The sequence below is a fragment of the Salvelinus alpinus genome, chromosome 29 (genome assembly GCF_045679555.1).
Source record: "Salvelinus alpinus chromosome 29, SLU_Salpinus.1, whole genome shotgun sequence".
NCBI lineage: Eukaryota > Metazoa > Chordata > Actinopteri > Salmoniformes > Salmonidae > Salvelinus > Salvelinus alpinus.
Genome location: NC_092114.1, coordinates 18,413,054 through 18,427,849, shown reverse-complemented (window position 1 = coordinate 18,427,849; position 14,796 = coordinate 18,413,054). Strand labels below are relative to the sequence as shown.

At 42.6% G+C, this 14,796-nt stretch overlaps 1 protein-coding gene across 3 annotated transcripts in view; it reads right to left on the bottom strand.

The window, feature by feature from the left end:
* Positions 1 to 433: 433 nt before the first annotated feature.
* LOC139559195 (collagen alpha-1(XVI) chain-like) overlaps positions 434 to 14,796 on the bottom strand; it is a 136,322-nt gene continuing 121,959 nt past the window's right edge. For all 3 annotated transcript variants that reach the window (XM_071374972.1, XM_071374969.1, XM_071374973.1), the window contains 12 exons: positions 14,006 to 14,050; positions 13,799 to 13,852; positions 13,575 to 13,628; positions 10,455 to 10,505; positions 9,917 to 10,006; positions 9,744 to 9,779; positions 9,564 to 9,608; positions 4,034 to 4,228; positions 3,609 to 3,672; positions 3,286 to 3,459; positions 3,047 to 3,124; positions 434 to 2,892 (listed from right to left, as the gene is read on the bottom strand). In XM_071374972.1, coding sequence (XP_071231073.1) covers positions 2,699 to 2,892; positions 3,047 to 3,124; positions 3,286 to 3,459; positions 3,609 to 3,672; positions 4,034 to 4,228; positions 9,564 to 9,608; positions 9,744 to 9,779; positions 9,917 to 10,006; positions 10,455 to 10,505; positions 13,575 to 13,628; positions 13,799 to 13,852; positions 14,006 to 14,050 — 1,080 coding nt within the window. In that variant the 3' untranslated portion in view covers positions 434 to 2,698. The remainder of the gene's footprint in view (positions 2,893 to 3,046; positions 3,125 to 3,285; positions 3,460 to 3,608; positions 3,673 to 4,033; positions 4,229 to 9,563; positions 9,609 to 9,743; positions 9,780 to 9,916; positions 10,007 to 10,454; positions 10,506 to 13,574; positions 13,629 to 13,798; positions 13,853 to 14,005; positions 14,051 to 14,796) is intronic.

Here is a 14,796-nt window from a genome sequence, read left to right as displayed (position 1 = left end):
GCCTATAACATGTAAAGTGTGGGCCAACACAGCCCAGTTCCAGTCCCGTGGCGTTCTCTAGTTGGACTGCTATATCCTTTGCTGTTTATCCAACTGTGAGTAATACCAGCTCACGCTCTCAAAGCTGCGGAAGTCAAGCTTTTGTGAAAGCCTTCCACTTGAAAGATATTCTACTTGGACTCATTCACATAATAGTCTCTTGCAGGTGGCTTGGAGTTTATACAATAACAGCTCTAGCAATCGGCTTACTTGAAAAGCAGAATCATTAAAATAAAGTGCTAGTTAAAGTTTTATCCTTAGTATGCTTTCAATCAGAGAACCAAGGAAAGGCCTTCCAAGGAAAGACACTGTGCACATTGATGGTGTGGCAACACCACAGTGAACTAGTCACATTACATACTTGGATGTCTCTGATCTGTTGATCAACAACATGTCTGCTTTGCAAAATTTATTAGCTTTTCCAGAAAAGTTTCCATAAAAAAAAACATCTCTTTACACAGGATGGCTTAATAAAATGTACCGGTAACATAGAAACAATCAGATCTACTGAGAATAGCAGGGAAACAGTGCTGTTGTTTTAACAAGATATTTGTAAAAGCTAGGAATGAAGAGGGGAGATATGTTATTGTTTGGGTATTTAGTATACCTAGGGTCAGTAGTTATTCCTGACCAGGAAATACTCTGGACAGGTCACATGTTCAGGAAAAAACTCCAATAACAACTCAGAACATCTATATGATTCTAAACCTGGTGATATCCATTACATAGCTAGCGGTTGGTGACACCCTGTAGTGTATATATGACAGGTCAAACTAAAAAACAACACAACATACAAGGCAGGAGACATACAAGTTGTACTCAGTTAGTAATGGATACAGGGAGAAGCTGGTTGGCACAGTGATGCCAGCGATGGTATGAGTGAATATGGATATTCAACTTTTTTCTCTTATGTTTGATAATGACATTGAAAACTCTTAGTGGTCATAAAGAATGTACTTCTGCTTAGGATCGCTAAATTATGGGAACTTTCCCAAAATCACCAAGCTTCCAGAAATTCTGTTTGGAACATTCACAGATTTCCTGCTTATCCCCTCCTGATTCTGGGAATCTTTCAACCAGGATTTCTGAAAATCCTAGGTACACCAGTGGTGTACTCGAGGAGCAAATTATCCCTTTCAAGTTCATCTGTTGTGAAAAATAAGTTTGGTAGTGTGGTAAGACACCTGTTAATAGATTGCTATATAACGAGAAAAGTAATTTTTGAGGCAGTTTTGAAAATGCTACCATTGAACATGATGTCCTGTACTTTATAAGACACGCATGAAAATACCTTCCAAAGCATAATAATACCACCATATATAAATCCAATCTGCTTTTATACAAAAGGCACAATTCCCTCATAAATAATTTGTTTTACAGAACAAATTACTCCCTATAAAATCTTTTTTTTAAACCCACTGGTAGTGGATACATGACAGTTGACCATAACAAACACACGGTAAGCCATGCTGACGCCAACTCCAAAATACAAAAGGTATAAAAAGCCATTATATAAATATAAATATTTACAAAACAGGCACTCTGGGAAGGTGGACATTATGTTCTTCTCACACAAACAGGGAAGAGAAGGTGAGAAGGCCATTATATAGCGTACAGATCTGTTAAAGCATCAGACATCATTCAAGTGATGGTGTATATTCAAGCATAGAAATAACATAAACAACATAGCATGCATAAAGAATAAAGAACATTTGGAATGGGAGTGCCATGTCAGTTCTATTCATTCTGTTTCTATTGCTAGAGAGAGGCAAGATCAAAGCAGAACAGCACAAAGCAGCTGTCTAATTCTCCTAACGGGCGACGTTTTATAATCAGAATGAAGACGAGGGTGATAGTGATGATGAGGAAGAGTTTGCAGGTAGTTTTTTGAAGGCTGGATTTGCTCTTGCTGGTATTATCAAACTAAGCATGTATATCTTATAGAATGAACTTACAGCTAAAGTTGGGAAATTTTGAAGGAATGAACAGAACGGATAAGACAGAGAGTAGAGAGGCAGGATAGTGGTGTCCACATTATCTCCTTTATCAAAGCCCCTTCAGCCAGGACTAAGTCTTCAGTTAGAAGAAGGTCCTACACATACAGATGTAAAATCTTAATTTGATCACGCTGTTGCAGGATGAACTTTCCTACAATGCAGGACATTTAAAATGTGTAGTGTATTTGATGTTTAAAAAGGCTTCTAACGTTTGTAATTTCCACTTAGAAATGTAATACTTGATTTTCTATTAGGAACATGTATCAACCACGACAAAAACGTCCATTAATTATAATCTACATAATAATTAACATTTCCTGTTGCTGCAGGATTGTTTTCCTGCTTTAGCAAACTGGCTCAAATTAAGATCCTACATCTGTATATATTTTCTACACAGGCGGTGAGGTGGACAGCTAACTGGCAAACACTTTGATGAATTAGGGATGGATGAAGAGGACCACATCAACTATGGGTGCCTCAGTATTCACTTGTTTTCCTAGGATGACTTCTGTTGATTGACTGGTCTTTTGTTCTCTCGTCTCTCTCTCTTCACCCCTCCACTTCTGTCTCTAGTGCCTTCTGGTCTTTGGGTTGGTTTCTTCTATCTCTCCATCTTCTCTGTGTCTCCTCGCCTCCTCTCCTCTTCAATAATCTCTCTCTCTCTAGTAGGGGCCCTTGACGGGAGGGCCCTTAGGGTTCCACTCTATTGGTTGGCTCATACAGTCAGAGGGGTTACACCGGCCCTCCCTGCCCTTCTGGCCTGGCTGTCCAGGGGTTCCTGAGACTCCAGGGATCCCCTGCTGACCCACGGGGCCGCTGGGGCCCATCTTGCCATAGCCTGGGGGGCCCGGGACACCTGGGGCAGGGGGATGAAGGGACAGAGAACATCATTGAAGCACTGGATACACAGTGACTATAAAAGAGCAGAGAAGTTGAAAGATCTAACTTAATGAAGCTTTGGCAGGATAGTGGAGAGTTAAACATTTCAACAGGCTGATGTGGCGTCTCACCTGGTGCTCCTGGGGGTCCACTGTCACCCATCTCCCCTACACCCTTGTCACCTTTCTCTCCCTTCAGACCTCGTGGACCTGCAGACACGACAGAGGACATCACTTGAGAGAGTAGCTAACCTTTATGCTACGCTAAGCTGACATCACTTGTCATAACTGTTAATGATCTCCTATGTATTTATCATGACCGTGGTATTCAGGAGTTACGACAAAAGAAATCAAGTGAAGTCTAGACTCACCCTGTGGTCCCAGGACTCCTTGGCGACCCTCTCTGCCTATCTGTCCTGGCTGACCCGGGGCCCCTGGAGCCCCATTTCTACCTGGGTTACCTTCCTTCCCTGGGGGGCCAGGACGACCAGGGGACGATACCTCTTGTGGCTGCTGCATGCGAGACATGAAGTAGGCCATCCTCTCTGTAGGGGGATACAGTACAACTCCAGTAGATAAACCACCTAATAATCAATAAAGCTGTTTCCATTCTCTGCCATTGCTCAATTAGGAAATACGGGAAGATGCAAAGTATTGGTGATAAACCTAAACGAAAATAAGACCATGTTCTCACCATCAAATATCTTGATGACCTGCTGGCGAATGAAGTCCTTGATGTTGTCATAGTTGACCACAGGCTGTGGATTAGAGAGAGAGAGAGAGAGAGAGAGAGAGAGAGAGAGAGAGAGAGAGAGAGAGAGAGAGAGAGAGAGAGAGAGAGAGAGAGAGAGAGAGAGAGAGAGAGAGAGAGAGAGAGAGAGAGAGAGAGAGAGAGAGAGAGAGAGAGAGAGAGAGAGAGAGAGAGAGAGAGAGAGAGAGAGAGAGAGAGAGAGAGAGAGAGAGAGAGACATAAGAGAAGACCTAACCACCACTTTTGGGTTTTAGTCTTTTGACCAAACTGTTGGTTTTGTGTTCCATTAGACATTGTGGAACAAACACAAACATAACAAGTAATCAATTCATAATCGATGCAATTCACCTTAGTAGCTAAGGTCTCACCTCGTTGCCTGGTATTCCTGGAGGTCCAGTGGACCCTGAAGGGCCTGGTGAGCCCGGGGTGCCCCTCTCTCCCCTCGGTCCCACTGGGCCCATCACTGGGGTATCAGCTTTGGAGGAGTACCCCCCTCCACCAGGGGGTCCGGGGCGACCTCGCTCCCCTGGCGTACCCCTCTGACCTGGGGCACCTGGCTCACCCTGAGAGAAAGAGAGCGGGAGAGAGAGTCAGAAAAGGAGAAGAGAGAAGAGGGTTGAGAGGTAGTGAGTTAGTCAGACATCCAATCACTGAAGAGTACTGTTCAACCACCGACAACAGTGTTTTACATTGAAGATTGAAAAGATGAACTCCTGCACAATGACACTCATGTATCTTCAACAATCCAACTTCTATCAAACTGTGTCCACCAACCCCTCAGGGGTGCGTGATTAGTCCCCTCCTGTACTCCCTGTTTACTCATGACTGCACGGCCAAGCACGACTCCAATATCATCATTCAATTTGCTGATGACACAACAGTGGTAGGCCTGAGCACCGACAACGACGAGACAGCCTATAGGGAGGAGGTCAGAGACCTGGCCGTGTGGTACCAGGACAACAACCTCTCCCTCAACGTGATCAAGACAAAGGAGATGATTATAGACTACAGGAAAATGAGGACAAAGCACACCACCATTCTCATAGACGGGGCTGCAGTGGAGCAGGTTGAGAGCTTCAAGTTCCTTGGTGTCCACATCACCAACAAACTAACATGGTCCAAGCACACCAAGACAGTCGTGAAGAGGGCACGACAAAACCTATTCCAACTCAGGGGACTGAAAAGATTTGGCATAGGTCCTCAGATCCTCAAAAGGTTCTTCAGCTGCACCATCGAGAGCATCCTGACTGGTTGCATCACTGCCTGGTATGGCAACTGCTCGGCCTCCGACAGCAAGGCACTACAGATAGTAGTGCGAACAGTCCAGTACATCACTGGGACCAAGCTTCCTGCCATCCAGGACCTCTATACCAGGCGGTGTCAGAGGAAGGCCCTACAAATTGTCAAAGACTCCAGCCACCCTAGTCATAGACTGTTATCTCTGCTATCGCACGGCAAGCGGTACAGGAGCGCCAAGACTAGGTCCAAGAGGCTTCTAAACAGCTTCTACCCCAAGCCATAAGACTCCTGAACAGCTAATCAAAGGGCTACCCAGACTATTTGCAGTGCCCGCACATGGACTCTGTACCGGTACCCCCCTGTATATAGTCTCGCTTTTTGACTTTACTGCTGCCCTTTAATTACTTATTACTTTTATCTTTTACTCTTATCCATATTTTTTTGAAACGGCATTGTTGGTTAGGGGCTCGTATGTAAGCATTTCACTGTAAGGTCTACACCTGTTGTATTTGGCGCATGTGACTAATACAATTTGATTTGAACCTATTCCTGTCAGACCCTTGAAGGAGAGTCAACAAGGGGGCAGTGTCCACTTTAGATTGTAATCGGGCCCGACCCAGCCTCTAGCGTATTCCTTACTTACGTCCTTCTACACAATAAAAACACAGACACAGGATCGTATCCCAAATGGCACCCTATTCCCGATGTAGTGCACTGCTTTTGACCGGGGCCCATAGGTAATAGGGTGCCATATGGGATGCACAGCCTCCCAGACTCAGTAAATGCACTCTGTATGGAGCCTAGCCCACACACTGTAAACAACATCCTGAGACAGACATGTGTGATTTATGTGAAACAAAGCTGGCCATTAAGGAGGGCTGACTTTTACACGTCACCACCGGACACTGGACCCGACTGATGAAATAGAGAGCAGAAGAAGAGGAAGAAGATAAAGAGATTCTCCTCTGTATTCTGTACTACTACAGTTAAAAGCCATGACAAAGCCTTCCTGTCACAATGACAAATCACCTCATCTCATGTCTCCGCTCCCACAGTAAATAACATTATCCAGGGGATAGAGAATAACTATATTGGTTACTGCACTGTATCTGGTGTAGAGGACTACAGTTACTGTACTGTATCTGGTGTAGAGGACTACAGTTACTGCACTGTATCTGGTGTAGAGGACTACAGTTACTGTACTGTATCTAGTGTAGAGGACTACAGTTACTGTACTGTATCTGGTGTAGAGGACTACAGTTACTGTACTGTATCTGGTGTAGAGGACTACAGTTACTGCACTGTATCTAGTGTAGAGGACTACAGTTACTGTACTGTATCTAGTGTAGAGGACTACAGTTACTGTACTGTATCTAGTGTAGAGGACTACAGTTACTGTACTGTATCTGGTGTAGAGGACTACAGTTACTGCACTGTATCTAGTGTAGAGGACTACAGTTACTGTACTGTATCTAGTGTAGAGGACTACAGTTACTGTACTGTATCTGGTGTAGAGGACTACAGTTACTGTACTGTATCTAGTGTAGAGGACTACAGTTACTGTACTGTATCTGGTGTAGAGGACTACAGTTACTGTACTGTATCTGGTGTAGAGGACTACAGTTACTGTACTGTATCTAGTGTAGAGGACTACAGTTACTGTACTGTATCTGGTGTAGAGGACTACAGTTACTGTACTGTATCTGAGTGTAGAGGACTACAGTTACTGTACTGTATCTAGTGTAGAGGACTACAGTTACTGTACTGTATCTGGTGTAGAGGACTACAGTTACTGTACTGTATCTGGTGTAGAGGACTACAGTTACTGTACTGTATCTGGTGTAGAGGACTACAGTTACTGTACTGTATCTAGTGTAGAGGACTACAGTTACTGTACTGTATCTGGTGTAGAGGACTACAGTTACTGCACTGTATCTGGTGTAGAGGACTACAGTTACTGCACTGTATCTGGTGTAGAGGACTACAGTTACTGCACTGTATCTGGTGTAGAGGACTACAGTTACTGTACTGTATCTGGTGTAGAGGACTACAGTTACTGTACTGTATCTGGTGTAGAGGACTACAGTTACTGTACTGTATCTGGTGTAGAGGACTACAGTTACTGTACTGTATCTGGTGTAGAGGACTACAGTTACTGTACTGTATCTGGTGTAGAGGACTACAGTTACTGTACTGTATCTAGTGTAGAGGACTACAGTTACTGTACTGTATCTGGTGTAGAGGACTACAGTTACTGTACTGTATCTGGTGTAGAGGACTACAGTTACTGTACTGTATCTGGTGTAGAGGACTACAGTTACTGTACTGTATCTGGTGTAGAGGACTACAGTTACTGTACTGTATCTGGTGTAGAGGACTACAGTTACTGCACTGTATCTGGTGTAGAGGACTACAGTTACTGTACTGTATCTGGTGTAGAGGACTACAGTTACTGCACTGTATCTGGTGTAGAGGACTACAGTTACTGTACTGTATCTGGTGTAGAGGACTACAGTTACTGTACTGTATCTGGTGTAGAGGACTACATTTACTGTACTGTATCTGGTGTAGAGGACTACAGTTACTGTACTGTATCTGGTGTAGAGGACTACAGTTACTGTACTGTATCTGGTGTAGAGGACTACAGTTACTGTACTGTATCTGGTGTAGAGGACTACAGTTACTGTACTGTATCTGGTGTAGAGGACTACAGTTACTGTACTGTATCTGGTGTAGAGGACTACAGTTACTGTACTGTATCTGGTGTAGTAGGACTACAGTTTACTGTATCTGGTGTAGAGGACTACAGTATTACTGTACTGTAGTCTGGTGTAGAGGACTACAGTGTTACTGCACTGTATCTGGTGTAGAGGACTACAGTGTTACTGTACTGTAGTCTGGTGTAGAGGACTACAGTCTTACTGCACTGTAGTCTGGTGTAGAGGACTACAGTATTACTGTACTGTATCTGGTGTAGAGGTACTACAGTTTACTGTACTGGTATCAATGGTGTAGTAGGACTACAGTTTAGCATGGTATCAATGGTGTAGTAGGACTACAGTTTACTGTACTGGTATACATAGTGTAGTAGGACTACAGTTTACTGTACTGGTATCAATGGTGTAGTAGGACTACAGTTTACTGTACTGGTATCAATGGTGTAGAGGTACTACAGTTTACTGCACTGGTATCAATGGTGTAGTAGGACTACAGTTTACTGTACTGGTATCTGGTGTAGTAGGACTACAGTTTACTGTACTGGTATCTGGTGTAGAGGACTACAGTTACTGTATCTGGTGTAGAGGACTACAGTTACTGAACTGTATCTGGTGTAGAGGACTACAGTTACTGTACTGTATCTGGTGTAGAGGACTACAGTTACTGTACTGTATCTGGTGTAGAGGACTACAGTTACTGTACTGTATCTAGTGTAGAGGACTACAGTTACTGTACTGTATCTAGTGTAGGGGACTACAGTTACTGTACTGTATCTGGTGTAGATGACTACAGTTACTGTACTGTATCTGGTGTAGAGGACTACAGTTACTGCACTGTATCTGGTGTAGAGGACTACAGTTACTGCACTGTATCTAGTGTAGGGGACTACAGTTACTGTACTGTATCTGGTGTAGATGACTACAGTTACTGTACTGTATCTAGTGTAGAGGACTACAGTTACTGTACTGTATCTAGTGTAGAGGACTACAGTTACTGCACTGTATCTGGTGTAGAGGACTACAGTTACTGTACTGTATCTGGTGTAGAGGATTTCAGTGTAGAGGGACAGGAGGGCTGAGTTAGTAAAACGAGGTATTGCCAGGGAGGGTATTTGAGGTGAATGTGGAGAGTCATGCCAAAAGGAGCTTCATCAGATGATGGATACGGCCCAAATGGCAACCTATCCACTTTATAGTGCACTACTTTTAAACAGGGCCCATAAGACTCTGGTTAATGGTAGTGCACTATATAGGGAAAGGGTGCTATTTGGGACATAACTGATGTCTGATGTCGGAGTTGAGGGAGTTTGCTGAATCAGCCAGAACTAACAGAGAGTGTTCAGAACCGGATCCTGGCCAGGACTACAGCCCTCAGCCCCTGGACTACAGCCCTCAGCCCCTGGACTACCCTCCCATAATACTCTTTAGTAGCGGAGGCCATATCTGAGGTAACCAGTCCACATGAATAATTACTATAGTTTACTACGGTATAAATAATTTAGTATTACTATAGTTTAGTATGGTATAAAAAATGTAGTATTACTATAGTTTAGTATGGTATAAATATTGTAGTATTACTATAGTTTAGTATGGTATAAATATTGTAGTATTACTATAGTTTAGTATGGTATAAATATTGTAGTCTTACTATAGTTCAGTATGGTATAAATATTGTAGTATTACTATAGTTTAGTATGGTATGAATATTGTAGTATTACTACAGTTCAGTATGGTATAAATATTGTAGTATTACTACAGTTCAGTATGGTATAAATATTGTAGTATTACTATAGTTACAAAACTGTAGCATTTTTGCATACTTTAATATATGGTTGTTTTTTACTATAGCGTTTTTGCAGATATTAGTATTTACAGTTTACTATAGTATTCCTTGCATACACACGCACACGCACACACACACACACACAGCAGTGACTCTTACCTTTGTACCACATTGTCCATTGTCTCCAGGCAGACCAGGTGATCCCTGTGAACGCAGATCAGTGAGATAACGACGCTGTATACTCACAACACAGCTAGCTACATGTACATGAAAACCTTTAAACCATATTTACTGGAAGACACAGAATGTGACAAACACCACATCAGAATAATTACTCACGTCTTTACCCGCTGCTCCATCACTGCCTGGTTCTCCCTGAGAGACAGAAGGACGGAGAGAGAAGAGGGGAATAGAAAGAAGATGTAGCACCAAGACATCTCCATGACATGCATATCTATCCTGTTCTATATCTGCAGTATACGTGTTGAAACAATAGGAGTGTGTGTACTGACCTGCATTCCAGGATGGCCAGGGGGTCCGGCTGGCCCACCCATCCCTGGTAGCCCTCTGTCTCCTGCCTGGCCCTTCTCACCTTGTATACCCTAGAGAGAGAGAGAGAGAAGAGAGAAGAGAGGAGAAAGAGAGAGAGGGGGAGAGAGGGGAGAGAGGAGAGAGAGAGACAGAGAAGAGAGAGTGGAGAGAGAGAGGAGAGAGCAGAGAGAGAGAGAAGAGAGAAGAGAGAAGAAAGAGAGAGAGGGGGAGAGAGGGGGGAGAGAGGAGAGAGAGAGAAGAGAGAGAGAGAGAAAATAACAAGAGAAGAGAGTGTGCGAGAGAGACAGAGAGACAGAGAGAGGAGAGAGAGAAAAAAGACAGACAAATAACAGAGAGACAGTCTGATGAGTAACCTTTTCTGAGAAATAACACTTACAGAACACAACGCTAAAAGTCCATGTAATCATGCAGATAAACCAGGGTTTGATGCAGATGCTATGTGTTCCTTCTGCATTAGAATAAAAGAGACATATTGATGATGATAATATTTCCTCTCACCACTCCAGCTGGGCCTGCTGGGCCTGGGGGTCCCGCTGCTCCTGCAGTGCCCTACCAATAAAACATACTGCTGTTAGCAACATATACACATACAAACCTTATTAAAGAACACACTGAATACAACAATACAAACCTTATTAACGAACACACTGAATACAACAACACAAACCTTATTAACGAACACACTGAATACAACAATACAAACCTTATTAACGAACACTGAATACAACAATACAAACCTTATTAACGAACACACTGAATACAACAATACAAACCTTATTAACGAACACACTGAATACAACAATACAAACCTTATTAACGAACACACTGAATACAACAATACAAACCTTATTAACGAACACACTGAATATAACACAAACCTTATTAACGAACACACTGAATACAACAATACAAACCTTATTAACGAACACACTGAATATAACACAAACCTTATTAACGAACACACTGAATATAACACAAACCGTATTAACGAACACTGAATACAACAATACAAACCTTATTAACGAACACACAGAATACAACAACACAAACCTCATTAACGAACACACAAAATATAACACAAACCAAGAGTCATATACAGTCACCTACAAAACTATTGGCACCCTTGATAAAGATTAGCAAAAAATACTATGAAATAAATAATACAAATACTGAGCTATATTGAATGCCCCCAAAAAAGGACAATTATATTGTTTTATACCAATACAATTGCTCAGAGAAAGAGATTTTGTTTAACAACTCATCATTTTTTCTCTAAAAAAGATAGGTATCAAAATGATTGGCCCCCCTGTTTCCAATACATTGTGTACCCTCCCCTTGGTAGGAAAAGAGCACTGAGCATGTTTCTATGTTTTAGGAGATTCTAGAACACACTGGGAGGGATCTCAGAACCTTCCTCTATACAGAATCTTTCCAGATCCTTGATATCCTTTGGTCTCACGGACTTCCCTCGTCAATTCAAACAACAGGTTGGGGGTTCAAGTGTGGAGGTTCAAGTGTGGAGGTTCAAGTGTGGAGATTCAAGTGTGGAGGTTCAAGTGTGGAGGTTCAAGTGTGGGGGTTCAAGTGTGGAGGTTCAAGTATGGAGGTTCAAGTGTGGAGGTTCAAGTGTGGAGGTTCAAGTGTGGAGGTTCAAGTGTGGAGGTTCAAGTGTGGAGGTTCAAGTGTGGAGGTTCAAGTGTGGAGGTTCAAGTGTGGACAAATAACAATTTCTTTGTGGATTTTGATGTGTGCTTGGGGTCATTGTCTCGCTGGAAGATTCACTTACATCCAATGTTCAGCCTCATGGCAGAGGAAACCAGGTTTTTGGCTAAAGTGTCCTGGTACTGGGTAAAGTTCATGATGCTGTTTACCTTAACAAGGGCCCCAGGACCAGTGGACGCAAAGCAGCCCAATAACATCAAAGATCCACCACCATATTTTACAGTAGGTATGAGGTCATTTTTTGTGTCCACTGCATCTTTCTTTCGACGCCAAACCCACCGCTGGATTGGTTGTCCAAAAGAGCTCTATTTTCGAGTCCTAGGGCTTGGGGGTAGAAGCTGTTTAGAAGCTTCTTGGAACTAGACTTGGTGCTACCGCTTGCCGTGCGGTAGCAGAGAGAACAGTCTATGACTAGGGTGGCTGGAGTCTTTGACACTTTTTAGGGCCTTCCTCTGACACCGCCTGGCATAGAGGGCCTGAATGGCAGGAAGCTTGGCCCCAATCGTGTACTGGGCCGTATGCACTACCCTCTGTAGTGCCTTGCTGTCGGAGGCCGAGCAGTTGCCATACCAGGCAGTGATGCAACCCGTCAGGATGCTCTCAGATGCCTCTAGCATCTCAGTGCTAGAGGCATCACTACAGACCCTGGTTCGATTCCAGGCTGTATCACAAACAGACATCATTGGGAGTCCTATAGGTCAACACACAATTGGCCCAGTATCGTCCGGTTTAGGGTTTGTCTTGGGTAGGCAGTCATTGTAAATTAGAATTTCTTCTTAACTGACTTGCCTAGTTAAATAAAGGTTATATTAAAAAAATATATATTGGCATGGAGGTGGCATCTAATCATAGATTTGGAGACTTGTTGACCCCAATATGTGACCAAATTCTGTAATTCTGCAACTGTGGCCCTTAGATTTTCCTTTGCCTCCTGAACCACCAGTCTCACTGTGCGTGGGGACAAGATACACATCCATGCGTCCACTGTTCCAGTGGTTTTAAACATCTTAATAGTGCTAAGAGGCATGCATATTATTATTTTTTAGAATTTTATTTGTACCCATTGTTATATTTATGAAGGTCAATATTCAATAACCATTCGTCTCATTTTCTGAGCTCTTTGTCTTTCCCCATGGTGATGACACATATTTTTTTATATATTTTTTTACATGCGTGTTACCTATTTTTTATACCCCAGTGAAACAGGAAGCCATGGAAGGACACAATACAGTTCCTTAAACTGAGATGAACTTTACTGCACTGGGCTAAATCAGGGTCACGCAGTGTTCCTTGGTAGTCTTAAACAAATCTACTTTCAAACAAAAGTATACACCTCACACACATGGTTATGGGCTTAAAAAAAGAAGACACCTGTACCATGTCAGATATAGAGTTGAAATGTATTCAAGTTTGGGTTTGCATCCCAATATTACACTTTAAATACATCACAGAATATTGAAATATCAAAAAACCGTACGGCGTAAAACCACAAAAGTTTCAGCATTTTTGTTAAAATAACGTTTATTAATTAAGGAATTAGGAAAATATGAATAACATTCCACCCAGGAGGCCACTAGAGGGTGATTTGGTCATTTGACTGCAAATGTAGAATGTTAAATGAAGATTTTATTTTGTTTGATTTTATTTAAAAGAATCTTTAGGGGTGCCAATAATTAATATTTATTTTTATTTTTATTACTTGTTAAACAAAGTATCTTTCTATGAGCAATTGTACTAGCTAGTGCAACATAATAACATTTGAACATGTTTGTGAGCAGACAATAGAACTCATTATTTGTATTATTTATTCAGTATTTATTTTTTTGCTCATCATTATCAAGGTGGCAATAATTCTGGAGGTGACTGTAGGTGAGAGGTTAAAGTTCATGTACTCACAAGGTGTCCTGGGGGACCGGGTCGACCCTGAGGCCCTGGGGTTCCAGCATCACCCTGCAAAAGGTCAAAGGTTGCTCTCAGTTTGACACATATTGTGACAAAATCCTTCATTCAATTGATGTTGTCATTCGAAATGGTTCTCATTCAATCATTCCATATGGACATCATTCAAACATCAAACAACATGAATTGAGCAGGTGCATGCAACATTTGGTTTGACTTACCTCAAGTCCTGGTCTACCAGTTGACCCCGGTGGGCCAACAGGCCCAGCATCACCCTGAAGAGAGAAGGAAGACAGAGGGAGAGGGGTGAGTAACCAGTATCCATAACAATGTGCTCATAGTCTGTATTGGTGTTCTGTATGGTAGCAGGCATCAGACAGACAAACTGAAAAGTAGTGTGTGTGTGCGCACGTGTGTGGTCAACTCACCTTCTGCCCAGGGAAGCCAACATGTCCATGCTTCCCTTTAAAACCCTGAGGGCAGAGGGGTCAAAGATAAACAAAACACACATCACATCTCACACACAGCATTCAACATGACACACACCACATCTCACACACAGCATTCAACATGACACACATCACATCTCACACACAGCATTCAACATGACACACATCACATCTCACACAGCATTCAATATGACACACATCACATCTCACACACAGCATTCAACATGACACACATCACATCTCACACACCATTCAACATGACACACATCACATCTCACACAGCATTCAACATGACACACATCACATCTCACACACCATTCAACATGACACACATCACATCTCACACACCATTCAACATGACACACACCACATCTCACACACAGCATTCAACAAAACAAACATCGCATCTCACACAGCATTCAACATGACACACACCACATCTCACACAGCATTCAACATGACACACATCACATCTCACACAGCATTCAACATGACACACATCACATCTCACACAGCATTCAACATGACACACATCACATCTCACACACCATTCAACATGACACACATCACATCTCACACAGCATTCAACATGACACACACCACATCTCACACACAGCATTCAACAAAACAAACATCGCATCTCACACAGCATTCAACATGACACACACCACATCTCACACAGCATTCAACATGACACACACCACATCTCACACAGCATTCAACATGACACACACCACATCTCACACAGCATTCAACATGACACACACCAC